Here is a 16965-nt window from a genome sequence, read left to right as displayed (position 1 = left end):
TGAACATCAAAAGTCCCATTTCATTTGAGCCAACTCATCTACTGATGAAGAACGTGATACAATCGAAATCCCAAGAATAGCTACCACTACTGACCTTGTGTTGATATTGTTTTTGCCATTACCCATATTGCTAAAAATACAAAGTTCTATTTAAATCAACTTGCCAGACAACAGATTTTAATCACAGAACTTTTATTTTTTTCAAAAGGGAGAAAAATCCACATTCTCAGGTAAAGAGTTGTGAGGAGGGAGTGGGGTCGAGGTGGGGGGAAAGAAATGTGGGACAACGTGAGAAGAAGGAGCCATTACATACAGCTGCTGGAAGGTTATACAGAATGATCATATGAGCCAATAAGCTTTTTCTACAGCACCGGCAAGAGATTTGACACAGATCTGCTTTAGTCAGGATTTTAAGAAAGAGCATATCAACAAGAAAAAGGGCAAAAAAGGGAGGGCTTCATACATAGTTTATCTTTCAGATTCTAACTTTTGGCCAGCAGCAATAGTTTTGAAGTAAGAAATCAACTTTTGGATTAAAAACTGGATAAACCATGGCACCCAAACAGTTTGAGATGGAAGGGAAAAAATAGGGGAGTAAAATGAAAATCAAGTGGAAGAGGGCAGTGGAAGAGCAGCCATCTTGTGGGAGGAAGCTGGGATCTAATCCACGCGAGTTCAGGAGACATCTGAAACACATGAAATGATTGATATTGTAAAACCAGCAGATGATCCTAAACTCTGAACACCGATTAAACAAAAAATATTCACGTAGAAGAAAATGGTTTACGATACTCACAACTAGCAGGCCGGGCTCCGTATCTTCGCATGATCTGGTCTTGTGTAAATTTCACAAAAGATTCATATTGTTCTGGAAGGAGAAGGAGGTGGAAATGAAGCTGTGTGCTGTAGTTTCAAACACCAAATGGAGCAGATGACTGAGTGTATGTCCACACTAAGCCGACTAATTATCATAACAGTTTTGTGTCAAAGTGACTTGCATCCACAGCAGTGATACCAGGTCTTTTTGCATAGATCTCTGTCCACACTGAAACACGTGAACAGGAAAATGTAAATCTTTCCTTTCACTTCATCCTCTTTTCAGTTGGCAAACAACAAGACTGCACATCAGAGTCAACATCTGGTAAGGCTCTCAAGTCTCAGCTTGTTAAACCTATGATCAGTCTCCTCCTGCTTTCTGTGATTACCTATACTCTGTTTCCATACAATCAATCCCATCATATACAGTAGTTGTTCTTAATTACAGTTTCTGTTGTCAGAAAAAAGAACAATTGTGGCTAATAAATGATATTGACCAGCAGCCATGCTAAAGTTGCTGTGCTGAAGTCATCTGACAAAATCAACAAAAAGTAGTTTAATGACAGATCTGCATTGACATTTATACACTCTACAATCCATTTTGGACAGGTTCTGTTATTGGGTAAGGAAAACATTAGCTTAGTGCAGACAGAAGGCCTAAAAAGAGATAAAAAAAAAAGATTATGTTTTTAAAAATATAACTGGCTTAACATGGACATACTCTCAGTACCTACAGCCTTGCGTCAGTGGCTAAACAGAATTGACTTATTTTATGGCACTTGTTCACTCCAGCTGCTATAATTCATTCCCTGCCCATTTACAGACTTGGCATTTAGAAGCTCATATAAACCCTGAGGAAGCCATGGATGCCAGCACTGCAGAAGTTATCAGATATGATGCGAAAAGATTCTCAAAAGGGAGGGGGAAGGATGTTTCTCATTACAGTCACACTTTTACTGATCTTCACTGCCAGAATGTAAAACATTTGGACCAGGTGAATTGTGAGTTTTGAAATCAAAGTCCTGGGGTTTTTTATATTTTATTTATTTTTAAAACAAGAAGGATTTTTACCTGCAAGTTTTGTGTTAAGGATCTGTTCGTACTCCTCCCGGATCTTCTCCTCATGATCTTTGAGCAGGCGCTCACACAGGTAGCTCACCTGCCTCAGTGTGAACGAAGGCTGGTCCTTCCTTGAGGCACCTGTGAAACACAGAATCAGATCAGCTTTAAAAAAAGGCTGAATTACAAACCTCTCCTGTGCAATGATAAGTCACCTTAGCAGAACTGTCCTCTCTCCAAAAATAGGTGCTCAGCCAGGTGCACATTTACAGCTTTGTTCTGCGTTGTCCCTCAGCTCTGCATGACCAATGGGGTCATGCAGCACTAATGTTGTCCCTTTCTCTGAGTCCCATCAATGTGTCCATCACAGCACACCTGGAGCCACTTCTAGTGAGGTGATTCATTACCCAGTGGTCTTTGAGGTCTGCTATGAGTTGGTTAGACTAAAATGTTTGTAAATCACAGGCAAGGATGGCAGGGCAAGGATGAAGGTTTAACAGCAGTCTCAGAGACAGAAAGAAGCAGAGTTAGCAACAGTCCAGTCAGTGTGATGTATGAGAGCGTTCTGGAGAGTGAAAGGAAAGAAGCACAGGATTCTGAAGGCCTGGGACTTGCATTACATCTCACACCTTAACTACAAAATTGTGCTTCACACGTCAAACTGCTCCACTGTTATTGCAGCACAAATGTGTTTACAATGAGGAGCAGAAGCAAAAAGAAAATATGCCATGTTTGTTAATATGAATGATCAATTATGCTGTAGTTGGACTGCAACAGTGGGGCCAGCGCCAAAAACGTGAATGTCTGCAACTGACCGAGTGCTGGAGTTTCCCCATTTGACGTTGCTTGTTCGAAATGAATTGGTGCAAAGAGTTTATTATGTCATCAGGGGGTGTTTACAGGCTGTGTTGCAAACTTACTGGCTTTGCTGCTTGAATTAGTGACTTTTCAGAGCCCCTTTCTTCTGCGATTATGTTGTTACAAATCTGAATGTTTGTAAACTGTCAACAAATGACTAAAAGGTTATGGTACTCTGCAGTCGGCAGCAAAAGAGAGGAAATTCTAAACTGTATACATGGCCCTAGTTCAATCTACAACTAACCTTAAAGAATCTATACATTTGGAATGGTGATTCCTTACATTTGAACCAATATAGTATGTATGAGACCAGAAGACATGGCTTCTGGAGTTGTAGTCCTCATAAAAATAAAAAAAAGTGTATGGATTTGTGTAAAGTCTACAGTAAATTCTCCTACCTGGTGGGGAGCTGGGAGCGTTAAGGGATGAACTGGGGCTGGGAGCGTCACTGGAGCTACAGGCCTCAGCCTGGTTGAAGGCCCCTTCCAGCTGCCGCCGCCTCTGGATCCGGCTGTACTCCTGACGGAGGTTCTGGAAAATCTGCTCTGTAAGGAAGCAAACAGGAACAAGGTCAAAAACTAAATGGACAGAAAGTGCTCACTCACATATGTTCCAGCAAAAGTTGCTCCGATTGTGATACTGGTATTGGAAATGCCTAAAATACTGGACCAGGAATTGGTGAGTTCGCGAGTCTATATGCACCAATCTGATATTTTGATTTATTGTTTCACCCAGATAAAACAGCAGTTTTCCCTGAAATCAATTATTTTTCGCTGGTCTAAAACAGTAGCCTACACAGGAAGCTGCTCTGGCAATCAGTGGCAGCTACTGTTATAGAGCGGTGGAGAAGAATTGATTCCTGGCAAATAGAGTAACATTAGCCATTGGCCAAAGTCACTAATAGGTGGACTGCAGTTCACGTCCAGACCCAGATGCTGTCCTATCCAGATCTGGACCTATAACTTATTGAGAACTATTACATTTTGACAGAGCTTTTCCCTTCTAACCGGTGTAGCTTTTCTAGCTTTTATGGCACTGGTCACATGATGCTACTCAGCCAATTATTGCGAGTCAGTGAGTGAGAAACACACACAGGGAGATGATATGAGAGACAGTCCAAGAAATAAGTCAGTGCGCCTCATCATATGACAGCTTGCAGACACAGGCTACAACAGTTTCAAATTCTTTTTCCATATGTTGTCAAATATGAAAAGACTCACAATGATCACTGTAAGTGAACTACTTCATTAGTATAAGCAAATAATTTAAACAGCATTTGTGTATACTATGATTACTATAAGCAGTTTCAACTGTAAAAAAAGAGAGAGACTCTATGGCATTCATGTATTAGATCATGTTTTACAAGGGGTTTAACTTGAGCCATGCCATACAGCTATCATATCACGCCCATACTGGGTTAGTCGTATTTAGCAGATTAAGCTAAGCTAAAAAAAAAACAAAAAACAAAACTTTGAACACATTGGTACAGAATCGGTATCAGCCGATACACAAGTCCAGGTATCGGAATTGGCAAAGAAAAAATGATATCTCTTGTTCCAACCAGTGGGGGCCCAGTGGGCTTGTACACAAGATGCATTCCAGGCTCTCTCACTAGTTTCAATAATAATAAATAAACATGCAAACAATGTTGTGAACCTCTACTAATTATAATACAACCATCATTAAGAACAAACATTTTAGGGTTTCAAGGGCCTAATGTGCAGTGTTCTGTTTAAGTCATGATTTTGATCATGAAAAGCTACTATTGATTAAAGCCATTTAAAATCTATCTTGTAGTGATTGTCCCAGGATATTGCTTTATATTCAATGAGTTGACCAGTGATTCACTGAAGGAATGAAACTACCAGTATTTTCAAATATTAGTCTTCAATGTATGTTCTTTCAATACTACACCCACCACAACCACATCCATACAATGTTGAATGTATTCTAGCATCAACCGGGACTACTGCAGGAAGACTTAATTGTCCACAGTATTTTTAAGATAAACTAGTGATGCTCACTTCCTCTGTGCTATCTGACACTTAAAATGGGCTCCAAAACAAAACATTCATTGACAGGAAGTAGAGGTCTGACATTAACATACCAACTACAGCTGTAGCAAACACACACGCACACAGCTGACTCAACACACTTTCTGATCTTGTGACTGTATTACTTTCACTTCTCTTCCGAAGTTTTTCATGACGTCGACATCATGCCAAGCTGCAGCTGGTGAAAAGGCTCATGTCTAAGCTGCAACTTAAGTCAGTTCTTTACTAAGCTGTAACAAAGTAAAAGCCTCTCATTCTTCTGAGGCCTGTGTAATGGTTGAACATATTCTTGAAGTTTTTGTGGATGTACATATTTGTCTAGAAGGATCTATGCGATACTCGACTGCAACGGATAGTACAGCCCTGATATATTCATGATAATCGCAGCTCCCATTTTCCTGAAAAAATACCTGTAAGTACATGTACTTAAGACAATTATCTGCTCTTATATTTAGGATATATGGAAACTTAAATTTGTTTAATGTTACTCTGACTTTGAAGCTGGAGCTTAACAATGTAAAAAACAGCAACAACAGCAGGTTTGATAGTCTGTTGTGCATTCAGGGATGTGATTGAGGGTTGTTTTCTTTCCAAATTTGCTTTCTATCTCTGTATTCATCTTGGTGTCACAATTATTTCATCTACCCAAGCTGTAAATAAGGACAGAAAACAGAAATCTGTGCTCTGGCATTCACATTTTACAGTATGTTGTCAGAAAAACCAAACCCATTGGCCCAGCCTTAAACACAAAATATGAAAATTGTCATATAAATTTACTTGTTTCTTGCATTACAAAGATGGTGGCTTGCAGGTAATGCTAAGGTCCTCAAAGATGTCACTGTCTTTCATGCATTTGGGCACACCAAAAAAGATTTGAAACTGTCCCTGCTCACAAACGTACTTCCACCATGACATTATAAAAACCACAATAAAATTAATGAGACAGTGGATGCCTGTGAGGAAGGATGTCAATTTCAAAACTTACAAAGTGCTTTAGAAAGCAGTTATCAGTATAGTGAAGCATGTGCAATTGGTTGATTGATAGAATTGGCTAAAAATAAACAATTTTGATAACTAGTTAACTGTTTTACATGAAAAAACAGCAAAACTTCAGGTTCAGCTTTTTAATTGTTAGAGTTTGCTGCATTTCTTGATAGTATATTTAATATTTTGAGGATGTTGGACAAAAACATACATTTAATAATGTCACCTAGTACTCTACTGTGATTGTGATTGGCATTTTTCGTATTTTTTTAATATGTTTTATAGACCAAAAAATTATTAATCAAGAAAATAATGGTCAAAGTAATCAATGATGAAAATGACTGTTAGTGACAGCCCCATAATTTTCAGTAGATTTTTTAAATCAATGTGAAAATTCACAGGTACGGACTTAAATAAAATACAAAACAACACAATACAGGTGGTGCATGTGCATAAAGCTATGATGGGTCATGAAAATGTGGTCCCTGCACATTGGTTAGCTACTTATCTCTAGATCATGTTCCTCATTAGGCTGAATCTTATGCTGCCTTGCTGTCCAGTGTCAAAACAGCTTAAACATGGGTCACAGACTGCACCACACATATCTGATTATAAAAGGTTAATGTTCAAAAACGTCCTTGGAAAAACAACAGAAAAACACCATGGCCTCAACCAGAGCTGATAACGAAATGTAGAAGAGGGACTTTATCTAGCAAAATTCACACGTGAAGTCGCTATACATGTTGAACCTCTATCTAGGAACTGTGCCTCATTTATCTTGGGTGGGGAGGGAGAGTTAGAGGCCATGTTGCCACTTCAGCCTACTCTCCAGTAAGCTTGTTTGGCTAGCTTCTCTTATGCCATTTTCATGCCCTGGAAAGCACTCCTAGCTTGAAATGTGCTATAAAAATAAGATAATTTCTCTCATTCTAGTCATTTTAACAAAGCTGTTATATGTGGTCATGCATTACTGAACTGGTGCCTTAACTGAGACCCTTCCTCTTGCTGCATGTGGCCTCTGAAAGCTTCCAGTATCAACAATACAGGGTCCTAATCCAACAGACTCTGTTTGTTTAGCTACCACTGGGCTTTTCACTCTTAATAGAACTATGTCACTGCACAGATCAACGTCATCCCCAACCCATGAAGGGGCTCAAACTAGAGCTGACAATGATGATTAGCAGCTTACTAGATTGACAGAAAATACACAGCAATAAAGAAAAATTACCTAATATTCAGTTTACAGCTCCAAGTATGAAGATTTGCCGTTTTTTTCAGTTTTATATTACTGTACACGACATATCTTTGGGGTTTTTTTTTAATGTAAATCTGGCAAAACAAACATTGAATATGTGACCATCAGCTCTGAGCAATTGTGATGGGCATTCTCACTGAATTTGGACATTATATAGTCTAAGCAATTTCCTGAAAGATTAATCAGCAGGTTAATCAATAATTACAAGAAGTGACAGGTGAAGCCCTACCTATATCTAACCCCGGCTTTTCAACGGAAAGAAAACAACAAGAAGAACAACAACTATATAATTACACAGGTATTTTTATAGTAAAATAAGATCAGAGAGAAATTAGGTTGATGTCCCCACAATCAGCCCCCAAGTATCACAAACCTAGAATTCAGGGGTTAATTGAGTAAAAACAAAACATCACACTACTAGTACCTCCTAGCAGGGTGATGTTTTATTTTTTGATGATGTTTTTGTACAGAGAATGGGTATGGCAGATCTTACAACCTCTGTTTAAAAATTTCCTGGGGGAAACCCTGTATTACAAATGGGAACCCAGTGTGATTGTTGTTAAAACACAGACTGTATAAGCAGGTGAGCAAGAAAGAGCATGGTGGCTCCAAATCTAACTTTGTTTGGTACCATAATTCTGTGTATTTCTGTAATTTAGTGTTGATAAAACACTAAGTATAAACACAGTTGCAGACTTCAGTCTCTAAATGCAGACAAGAGATTAACCTATGACAGCAGTCTCATGAATGGGTTGAGGTGGTTGAATGTTTATCTCCTGCATAGTGAATGTAGTAAATTCAGATTTCTGATTTAAACGAGTTGAACACTGTTAGACATTCATGACCGACAGACGATTATCATTACTCCTGGCTTCATCTGACTTACAAATGAAAACCCTCTCCTGCTGCCTGCCACTTCTAGTTTCTGCCAACTACTGGTAGCTCAACTCTGGTCGTTGCTTGGCAACAATGACCCTGCCACAACCAGGCCAAGTAATCAATCACAGAGACTTCCGGGAGCCACAGGAACACAGCGGAGAAAGCCTTGGCTAAAAAGCTTAGGCACAGGCCAAACAGTGAATACGACAGGAGATCGGCCTGATAGATTGGACATGGTGTTGGAGAGAAAACAAAGCTGACTCATTTCATTTCACCCTCCCCTGCTACATGATTGTTGGGGGAGGTGGGTTTCAAATATCCCAACTGCCAGGAAGGAGGTTTGATGTATTAGGGGTCAGTTTAAGTTACCGATCTGCAGTAAAAGATTTAAGAATGATGGCTATTAGTTTAAAAACAGCAGAAATATCAACCCTAATAACCCTAACCATGGACTATCAAGACAATTGCCACAGAATAAATTATTTCCAGACACTATTGATTAACTCGGGTAGGGCTAGCATTAAGTGGTCTAAAATCTGAGAGAGAGTACTTGTCCACTTTTTAACAACAATATCCACTAATGATGTATATGGTTTTTATTAGCAAGCTGCCCGCCTCTACTTATTACATGCTTGATAAGCTACCACTGAATTGTTTTTTGGAGGAATAAACTTCATATATTCTGAAATGATGGCAACCTTGATTTAATCCACATAAGACTGGTCAAGAGTATACAAGTAGATTGTTATACACTATATTTCTACCATGGTAGCCGCCCCTGCACCATATTTTGCACACATGTAATGACTTGCCTTTATTGATCATGTATTTGTTTCAATGGAGGAAAAAAGAAAGACACTGACATCTGGTTATTTTACCCATCAACAGGGTCTTGAATTTCCAGAAACTTTAGCAAGGACCACTATTGCCAGGGATGGACACAGTGAGAGATATAAAATTAAAATTTTGAAAAAAAAAAAAAAAAAAAAAAAAAAAAAAAAAAAAAAAAAAAAAAAGAGCACAAGCATCAGTATTGGTATGCAGTATCGGGAGAGAAAGCGTTGGATCGAAGCATTCCCACCAATTGCCATTGCAAAATGAAATTATCTGTTCACTGCTAAAAGATTTCTCTGTACTGTGTTTTAGTAATTCATGTACAAATTCCATTGTTACTGCTTCCTGACTTGCTGACCATAGAGCAGGCTATGTTTAGCCCATAATGCTTGAATACTTTTGCAGCATGACCCAGGTTTTAGGTCTGAACTATGACCTGCGCACCTTTCTGTCCAAGCTGTAAACCAGAGAAGAGTCAGCCAGCCTAGCCTTTCAACTTTCAACATCATATCCAAGGAAAACACCAGGCTCATCTGTCATCTTGGGGAATTTTTACCAGAGCACAAGCCCAGACTGGCAGCATAAGAATGAGGCAGAGGAAAATGGAGAGAGTGATCCTATCTATACAATGAAGAAATTACCTAATATTGTCATATCCCTGTTTTTCGCCTACACACACAGCCCTGTTCACCACAAGCAAACCTGACTAGCTGGAAAGCAAGTGTATGTAGAGACAAGTGGGCGGGATGACGGCTGACCTTTCGCTAAAAACAAAACTGCTTTCACTTGGCAAACCACAGCAGAAAGGCAGGCTCACTGCACTAGTCCCATGAGGGGCCTCTTTCTGGGTGAAGGTGAGCATAATACCTGGTTTCTGGACCTCATGTCTACAGCAGATAAATCTACAGTACTTTACCCATGCAGCTGCTGCGCTATAATTCAGCTAGGCAGTCAGGGTCTGAAAGAAATGGAACACACTGAAGGCCTGTTAGATTCTTAACGTAAAGTCCAGTCTAGATAAGCAACGTCAGTCCAGACAACCTCAAATAAACTGATCCTAATGATTCATTTTGTGTACTAATACGCAACATAGCTACAATGTAAACACATCCCTGTTGAAGAAACATAATAAGCAAGTCAGATTGCATAAATTGCATGAACAACAACAGGGGCAAGAAAATATGTCTTCATCTCCAAGAGAGAGCAACTTCATGGAACTGCCTTGCACCTTTTTTGGAAACAAAATACACTTACACAGATCACCAGAAGAAATAAATGCTTTTTACATGAAGCCAATTGTGATGACATCAATATCCAAAACCTTTCCTGGCTTTCTCTTCGAGTAGCCACTTTTATACAGAGATCTCGCTATATTGCTGTTAAGACGACTCCTCGATACGCCGCCTTTGCTTGTTTACACTGAACCAACAAAGCTGGCCCGATGCCACCTCAGAGTGTGATTTTAGATCGCATGCCGGCTTTTCGGAGTCAGAGGTGTGACGTGTAATGCAATAGCTTTGGCGTCTGTCACATCATGCCATGCCTTTTTTTTTTTTTTTTTTTTTTTTTTTTTTTTAAACACATGTGGATCTGGCTTTGCACCTACCATTGCTGCCAGATTGATGCCGGAACAACGCTGCCCGCCCATTCTGTGTTACCTTTAATGCAGAATGCCAAAGCGGAATAAAGGCACGACATTCCCCCCTTGAACAGACTGTGTAAGAGGGGATAGGGATGTGCGCCACCCCATTATCATCTTGCACTGATGTGCACCATGAAGCACATTTTTTCTTACAGTGCTAAGCCAGAAACGACAGAGACCATGCTTTGCCCTTTGTTTTAATAAATGATGCCACAGATACACTGTGCAAATTGGGAGTGTATGGGCTCTTATTAGTTTGTTTCAATGAAAATAATCCTGACTGACAGCTTACATTTCACTTTCTTTTTTCAGGTAACACAAGACATTCTACCTCATCACTGCAGGTAAATCTTCCATGAAGAATGACAACAGAAACCAAGTCAAAGAGCACAGAATTAAGGGGGGTGCTGCCTGACAGCCATTGATAATCTAGAATTAAAAAAAATAAAGTTAGAAATAAGGAGATTTAAACCTCTTTCAATTTAACCACTTGAAGTAGGAGGAGACATGCAGCTCAACACAGTCACTGGGTGCTTATTAGGGATGGAACAATTTGTCCAAGCAGTTACATGCCTATAAAAACTGGTTATGAGGAATGCATCTATGCATTACTGATTTCTTCACTGTCATTGGAATTGTTATTATTTGGTGGCAAGATGGAAGACAAACTTCACAACAACAGGAGGGTTAACAGGGATCCTGAGGTAACCCTGCACTTTATGATATGCTGTGCAATAGGCACATAATGTTAATGTAGGAGTTAACAACAGGGCTTAGTACAGTTAGCAGAGCTTTCTCAGTCTTGTAACCCTCTCACATTTTTTTCTCTCAAATGAATTTGAGGACTTCGAGCAATTGCATTAATTAGAATTCAAAAAGTCCAAGGATTAGGCATCACTACTGTCATGCTGCTCATACCTCAGTGACTGGCACATACAATAAGCTACTGGATAGCAGTGGAGACATCTATGTAATTATCTTGTGTCTACTGAAGCTAGTGTTATATGCGACCCACAACGTCCGATGCTCACAGCGGAGCTGCACTTTCATGTCAACGGTAGAGAAGAGTGCAGGCATAAAGGAAATGAACAATGCCTTCCAGGCCTTAAGAGGAACAGAAATGGTTATGGTGCATAATGATAACCCCCACCTCTATGCAAGACGATTGTGGTGCTAAAGCAAAGGTACATTACCCAGACAGTTCCTAATTAGCAGCCTGTGATGATTTGCCTGCTGCTGTGATGCCATTTGTCTTGTCAGGAAAGCCAACAGGCTAGGTTGTCACCCAAGTGTTAAGAGTATAAGCAGGATCTTTTGTTCCAGTTTTCAAATTAATGTTTAATGAAATATATCTGTATATTAATTAACCCACACCAAAGCTGCAGATGGTTACGGTAAATCTGATTATGGCAGTAATATAGCTATATTCAACTTTCCCAGTGCTAGACATAGTATTTGGTTTAACTAAGGAAAAAACTTCTCTACGTTAATATTTTCATTAACGAATCAACATTAGCCTATGTAAGCTAACTCAGCCAACTATGCCACAATACAATGAGCTGGCAAGAGGCCACCAACAAATACCTATAGAGCCACTTCTACCTTTTGCGTCTACTGATTTTAATTACGATGATTAAAATTGTCTGCATCGGGAACTAAGCGACGACGTTCGCCTTCCTGACGTTAGCTTAGCCGGGCTAACGTTTAGCCTCCAACCCCCATTCTGATTCTCTCAACAAGCTAGCTATCCATTCCATTCCACTCCACCCAAACCCCCTCCCCCATGACACCCACCCTGAAACGCAGAAAAAGACGCTAAATCTGGTTTAATTTCATACCTGGGGTGAGCCTGTGTTCGCCTCCTAAGGCCGTAGGAGACATCGAATGCGTTGGGCTGTCGACTGGGGGACGGAGGTTGCATCTTTGCGGGGACGGAGTGCCAGGAGTCCCCGGTAGTGGATTGCACCTTCTCCGTTTGGGAGACTGGGGACTGAGGAGGGCCTCAAACTCCATCGACCGTTTTAACGTAGCTCCACAAGCCATGTTAGCTAAACAAAACGGGGAAACAAAATAAGTTGGAGAAAAAACGACCCGCAAAAACTGGGGGTTTAACGGTCGTACTTTGTACGTTTAACGTTTCTCGAATGTGTTCAGTCTTTCTTCCTCTCCACAACAACGGATTTTCTTCTCTGAGTGGTGAGCCAACGACCGAGCCTGCTTTCTGAATTTTTAAAACGTCACAATGGCAGAGCCTACCATTAGAAGAAAGAGGGGGGTTTTAAATATTTAAAACATATTATTTTGATGTCCAATTATTTGAATTACAGTTGTTATCGACTATTACTTTTCATTCATTCAATACGTAATAAATACTAGAATCAGTTGTGCTTTTGTGATCTATTCGCCATTTTTACGCCGTATTTTCTTGCTGCCCAACCCTATTGTTGTTGTTGCTCGCTTTCCGTTGAACTCAAATTGAAGGTTCACGAGACGTCTGGTGGTGGTGGTCAGGTAACTCAGGTAGATTAAAAGTGACCTCCAGTGATGTTAGACTTTAATCTCCTTAAGAAAAACAAGATTTTATTATTTTTTTAATGTCTGTCAACAACAAACATCCCCATGTTCTATTTTTGTCTATTTATGACCCTTGAAAACCAAACACAAGGTTTGTGGATACATTATTGATGGATATTAGCTAGCTGAAAACATGTAGCACACTTGGTAAGTTTTAAATAGTTAAATGTTTAAAAATGATTTATTGAACAGATATAAAAATGTATGATCAGAAAACCACATCAGTGTAGGTGTGAAATGGTACAGTATACTGTAGCCTAAGTTTGTTTGTTTTTGTGCAATTGTTTGGAAATGCATTGTAAAAGGGGTAAGCACAGTAAGGTGCAGCTGCGCTCTGCATCTTTTCAGACTGCAGAAATCGCGTGTTATATGTTGTATTGTTTTTTAACTGTTGTATTGTTTTTTAACTGTGGCATTTGAGTAACTGCGTTCCCTATCCGTGCATCAAGTATAATTCTTCTGCAGTTGCTCATGTTATATAATGAAAAATGCCAGCTGAGGGTCCGTGCATGAAGTATAATTCTTCTGCAGTTCTTTACGTTGTATAATGAGAAATGCCAGTTTAGGGGGTATTGCCTAATTTCATTGTCTTGTGCTTAGTGCAAAAACATGTTGACGTTTGTGAGCTCGTTCTTCGTTAGCCAATACTGCCCAAACGCTGTTAACCATTTGCGTGTGTTATTGCCCCATTTAATGAAGGCATGCTATTAAATTCAGCGCACCTAAATGTCAGTTTGTTCAATTATCCAACTTGTACCAAAGGTCCTCTATACAGAGAGTTTCTCTGCTGTCTCTGCTTGTACAATGAAAATTGAACAAGGAAGTCCGAGCTGGAAACAGTGATAGTTCTTCTTCAAAGTAGCCCAAATGTTGAACGAGAGCAAAGCTAAATAAATAAACAAACTGTCTAAATAATGAACATAATTCATAACTGTTATAGGTTTTTTTCTGCTAGCCCACAACTGATTGGGAATAAATTTCCATTGAACACTGGAATTATTATAGGGTCTTATGATAAATGTATGTAGCTATTCACCAATTTATTAATTTGATTAAGGTTACTTAATCTGTTACTTATATTCTTACTTAAATAGTAATGCATACTGTTGGAAGTGGGGTCATGTGACTACTGGGCTGAAGAGCAGCAGGAGAACAGGGCCCAATTCACCCTCAGACTCACAGACTTGGAGGCATGTTCCCGGTAAATTCGTGAGGAAATACGGCTGTCTAACTAACGACTCTTAAGTGGGAGTTGGTCATAAAGCCGTGCTAGCTGGGCAAATGGCCAACTGGGGGCAAGATAGCAAATCAATCAATTATCAAACTACCCATGGAGAGGAATTACTGAAAGGAAATACTACTGGGAAGTATTTTACAATTATCAATTAGATAAGTTGCATTTTAACATCTCCTTGTAAAAATGATAGAAATCTATGAAGATTTTCACTGATCAGATGTTTCTTTGTAGAGTTTATTCATTTATTTATTAATTCATTTGTTTATTCATTTATTTTCTGGGGGGGATGATTACATAAGGAGTGGAAATATGAACTACTATTTAGTCTACCATAAATTATATAAATAATTAATGGTTGGATAATTGATAACAGTCATTTCCAAAATTAAGACATTGACACATTTATAAGACATAAACAAATTCAAGGACAATTGCAACAATTTTTAGAATGCAATAAATATTAGGCTACATATTACAAACACAAACTCTCCACCTCTTAGTGTAACACATCTTATCACATCTGTCTATAGTTTCTACAGAATTTGAACATTATAACCTCTACAAGGGTAAAACTTCTACTGGTAAACTGGTATGATCATCCTTTATGTTGAATTTTGAGCACAGTGTGTATGAAAATGCAACTGTACTCCTGTTTCTCATCTCCAGTCTCTTGCCCCAAACACCCCAATTTTCAGATTTTTATTGAAATACAAAAAGTAAGCAGTAAACTGCCTAAGGTTAAAAAAATAAAATAAAGTTTAGGTCACCAAAAACTGAAAGGTCATTGAAAAATCAATTATTCATTGGTTCCATGCTTTATTTTCAGAGACACTGAATTATGAGGTGTTCCAAAACTTTTGACCAACAGTATATCTTCCTGCTCTTTTTTTTTTTTATTTTTTTTATTCCAAATTCTGGCATCACAAATTCCCAGTATCCAACATGTAACCTCTGGGAGCAAAGATCTACTCACGCGATTGATACAGAGACAGATACACTTCATTGCACACACCAGATGGGTAAAACTAATGGAATTTGCTTGAATATGAACACATAAAGAGTCAAAACAGGATATGGTCAAGTATTATTCTTAATCAGTTGATACAGTGGTTTAAAGGTGTTCTGAATACTATCCACTGACCTACAATCAGCAAGCGTTACAAGACCTATGTGATTCTCTATTTTTGTAACCTTATGTGCAGCTGTGAGTTTAAGTCAGTGTGTGCTTTACTGCAGCTGCCAGTTGTCTCTGTTGCAAAGAGTGTTCTAGTGTCTGTGCTCGTTTTCTCTTCCTGGCATGTGCCTCATTTACCTCAGCACACTGCTTGGATTCATGTGGTGAACATTGTGTGAAATCCTCCCATGCATGGGGCTTTTGTGGAGTCCTGGCATTCATGTGCAGATAGGATAGGCAACCCACAGCGTCCTCTGTTCCTGCACATCAGTGACGAACACTCAAACATAAGCAAGCATACGAACAACTAGTTGTGGACTCAAAAGTTAAGTCAGCAGTTCAGTTCACAGGACACAATATTATAGGAGTGAGAGCTTTAAAGCAATGACATGGGAGGCAGAGGGTCAAAAGCTAGGGGTTAGATGGCCACATTTCATCAGCTCACTTAAAAAAGCCCAATATAGAGTAAACCTTTTGCTTGACCTAAACAAATGCATAGCGGTGTATTTCCACAGAATTATATTACTAGTTAATCTTCCTTCCAGACCTACTTATCATCAGAAAACACATTACAAAATTCCTTGTGTCCTACTTGCAAATAGATAATTATATACTGAAATCACACCATGTTAATCATACTAATTGATTAGATAAAAGTTCACATAATCTAACTAATTCCCAATGCTGTAATTGTTATGATTTAAGTAATGTGTAATGATGACAAAACTAATACTTGGGGTTAATGTTTTCTCCTTACATACACTGTTTTACAGTTGTTGTAATTGCATGTAAAACACAAAATGTCCCACAATTCCCACATTTCATAGACTTTCTAATGTTTCCGATCACTTGTACTAAAAATATTCAGGACTGTGATTCAGTTTTTACCACAATAGTCTTGTTTAAAAAGTCAAGTTATGCCAGCTCTAATATTTTGATGACGATGAATCCTACTATTAGGTATTGTAGATTTGATTCTTAATCTCCAATCACTTGATTTTAATCAACATCTTCACCACGATCACACTTCCATTAACATTTCCTAGACATTTTTCCATCTGTATAGCTACTTCTTCATTTCAACTCTCCACATCCTTCATTTGCTGACATTTAGCTGCTGATTGTTGACCTTTTCTGAGATTGAGTGGAGACGAGTGGTTCTGGTTCTGTGCATCTCCTCCTCAGAGATACAAGTGAGGTTGTTGTCCTCTGTGGACGGTGGTTCTGGGCTTAAGTCCTCTGAAGGCATTTTACACCTCCCAATCTCACAGAACCTTTGTAGGAACTGCAGCAGAGCAACTCTGAGCTCTCTGCAGCGCAGGGCATACAGCAGTGGATTGACTGCAGAGTTAAGCAGGCAGAGGGTGCTGCAAAAGGCGAAGGCCCTCTGTTGGGTGTGGGTCAGGATCACAGAGACATCAGCTATCATGAAAGAAAGCGCAGGAAGCCAGCAGCCCACCAGTATGAGCAGGATCAGGCCAAAGGTACGAGCCAGCCGGATATCCATCCTCATTCGGGCATGGCCTGTCCCTGCTGCTCCCTGGAGGCTTGTCATGGAGGATTCATGACGGTGGGCCTTCCACAGGATGAGAGCGTAAG

At 39.4% G+C, this 16965-nt stretch overlaps 2 protein-coding genes across 2 annotated transcripts in view; both read right to left on the bottom strand.

Annotated features, from left to right (window-relative positions):
• Nucleotides 1-175: 175 nt before the first annotated feature.
• On the bottom strand, nt 176-12587 carry akirin1 (akirin 1). Its single transcript, XM_023415264.2, has 5 exons — nt 12220-12587; nt 3132-3278; nt 1888-2016; nt 797-868; nt 176-686 (listed from the first exon to the last, which is right to left on the bottom strand). Exons 1-5 carry the CDS (start codon nt 12422-12424, stop codon nt 676-678), a joined length of 564 nt encoding a protein of 187 aa, XP_023271032.1. The 5' UTR covers nt 12425-12587; the 3' UTR covers nt 176-675.
• Nucleotides 12588-14988: 2401 nt separating this feature from the next.
• Nucleotides 14989-16965, bottom strand: part of cnr2 (cannabinoid receptor 2) — a 4672-nt gene continuing 2695 nt past the window's right edge. The window contains 1 exon segment of the mRNA XM_087176316.1: nt 14989-16965. This exon segment is cut by the window's right edge and continues 20 nt beyond it. Within this exon segment, the coding sequence (XP_087032442.1) occupies nt 16463-16965 (503 nt within the window). The 3' untranslated portion in view covers nt 14989-16462.

The sequence above is a fragment of the Seriola lalandi genome, unplaced genomic scaffold (genome assembly GCF_002814215.2).
Source record: "Seriola lalandi dorsalis isolate HSWRI2012SDOR001 ecotype SW California unplaced genomic scaffold, Sedor1 jcf7180002054546, whole genome shotgun sequence".
In the NCBI taxonomy this organism is placed as follows: domain Eukaryota; kingdom Metazoa; phylum Chordata; class Actinopteri; order Carangiformes; family Carangidae; genus Seriola; species Seriola lalandi.
The sequence above is the reverse complement of the archived record's forward strand: the minus strand, read 5'-3'. Positions and strand labels throughout refer to the sequence as shown.

What these genes read in the sequence shown, in the direction of transcription:
- akirin1 (XM_023415264.2), bottom strand. Translation starts at nt 12,424, where the DNA reads ATGGCTTGTGGAGCTACGTTAAAACGGTCGATGGAGTTTGAGGCCCTC. An exon ending in CGAACACAGGCTCACCCCAG is followed by an intron (nt 3,279 to 12,219) that starts GTATGAAATTAA and finishes GCTTCCTTACAG; the next exon opens with AGCAGATTTTCCAGAACCTC. An exon ending in CCTTAACACAAAACTTGCAG is followed by an intron (nt 869 to 1,887) that starts GTAAAAATCCTT and finishes TTCTCCTTCCAG; the next exon opens with AACAATATGAATCTTTTGTG.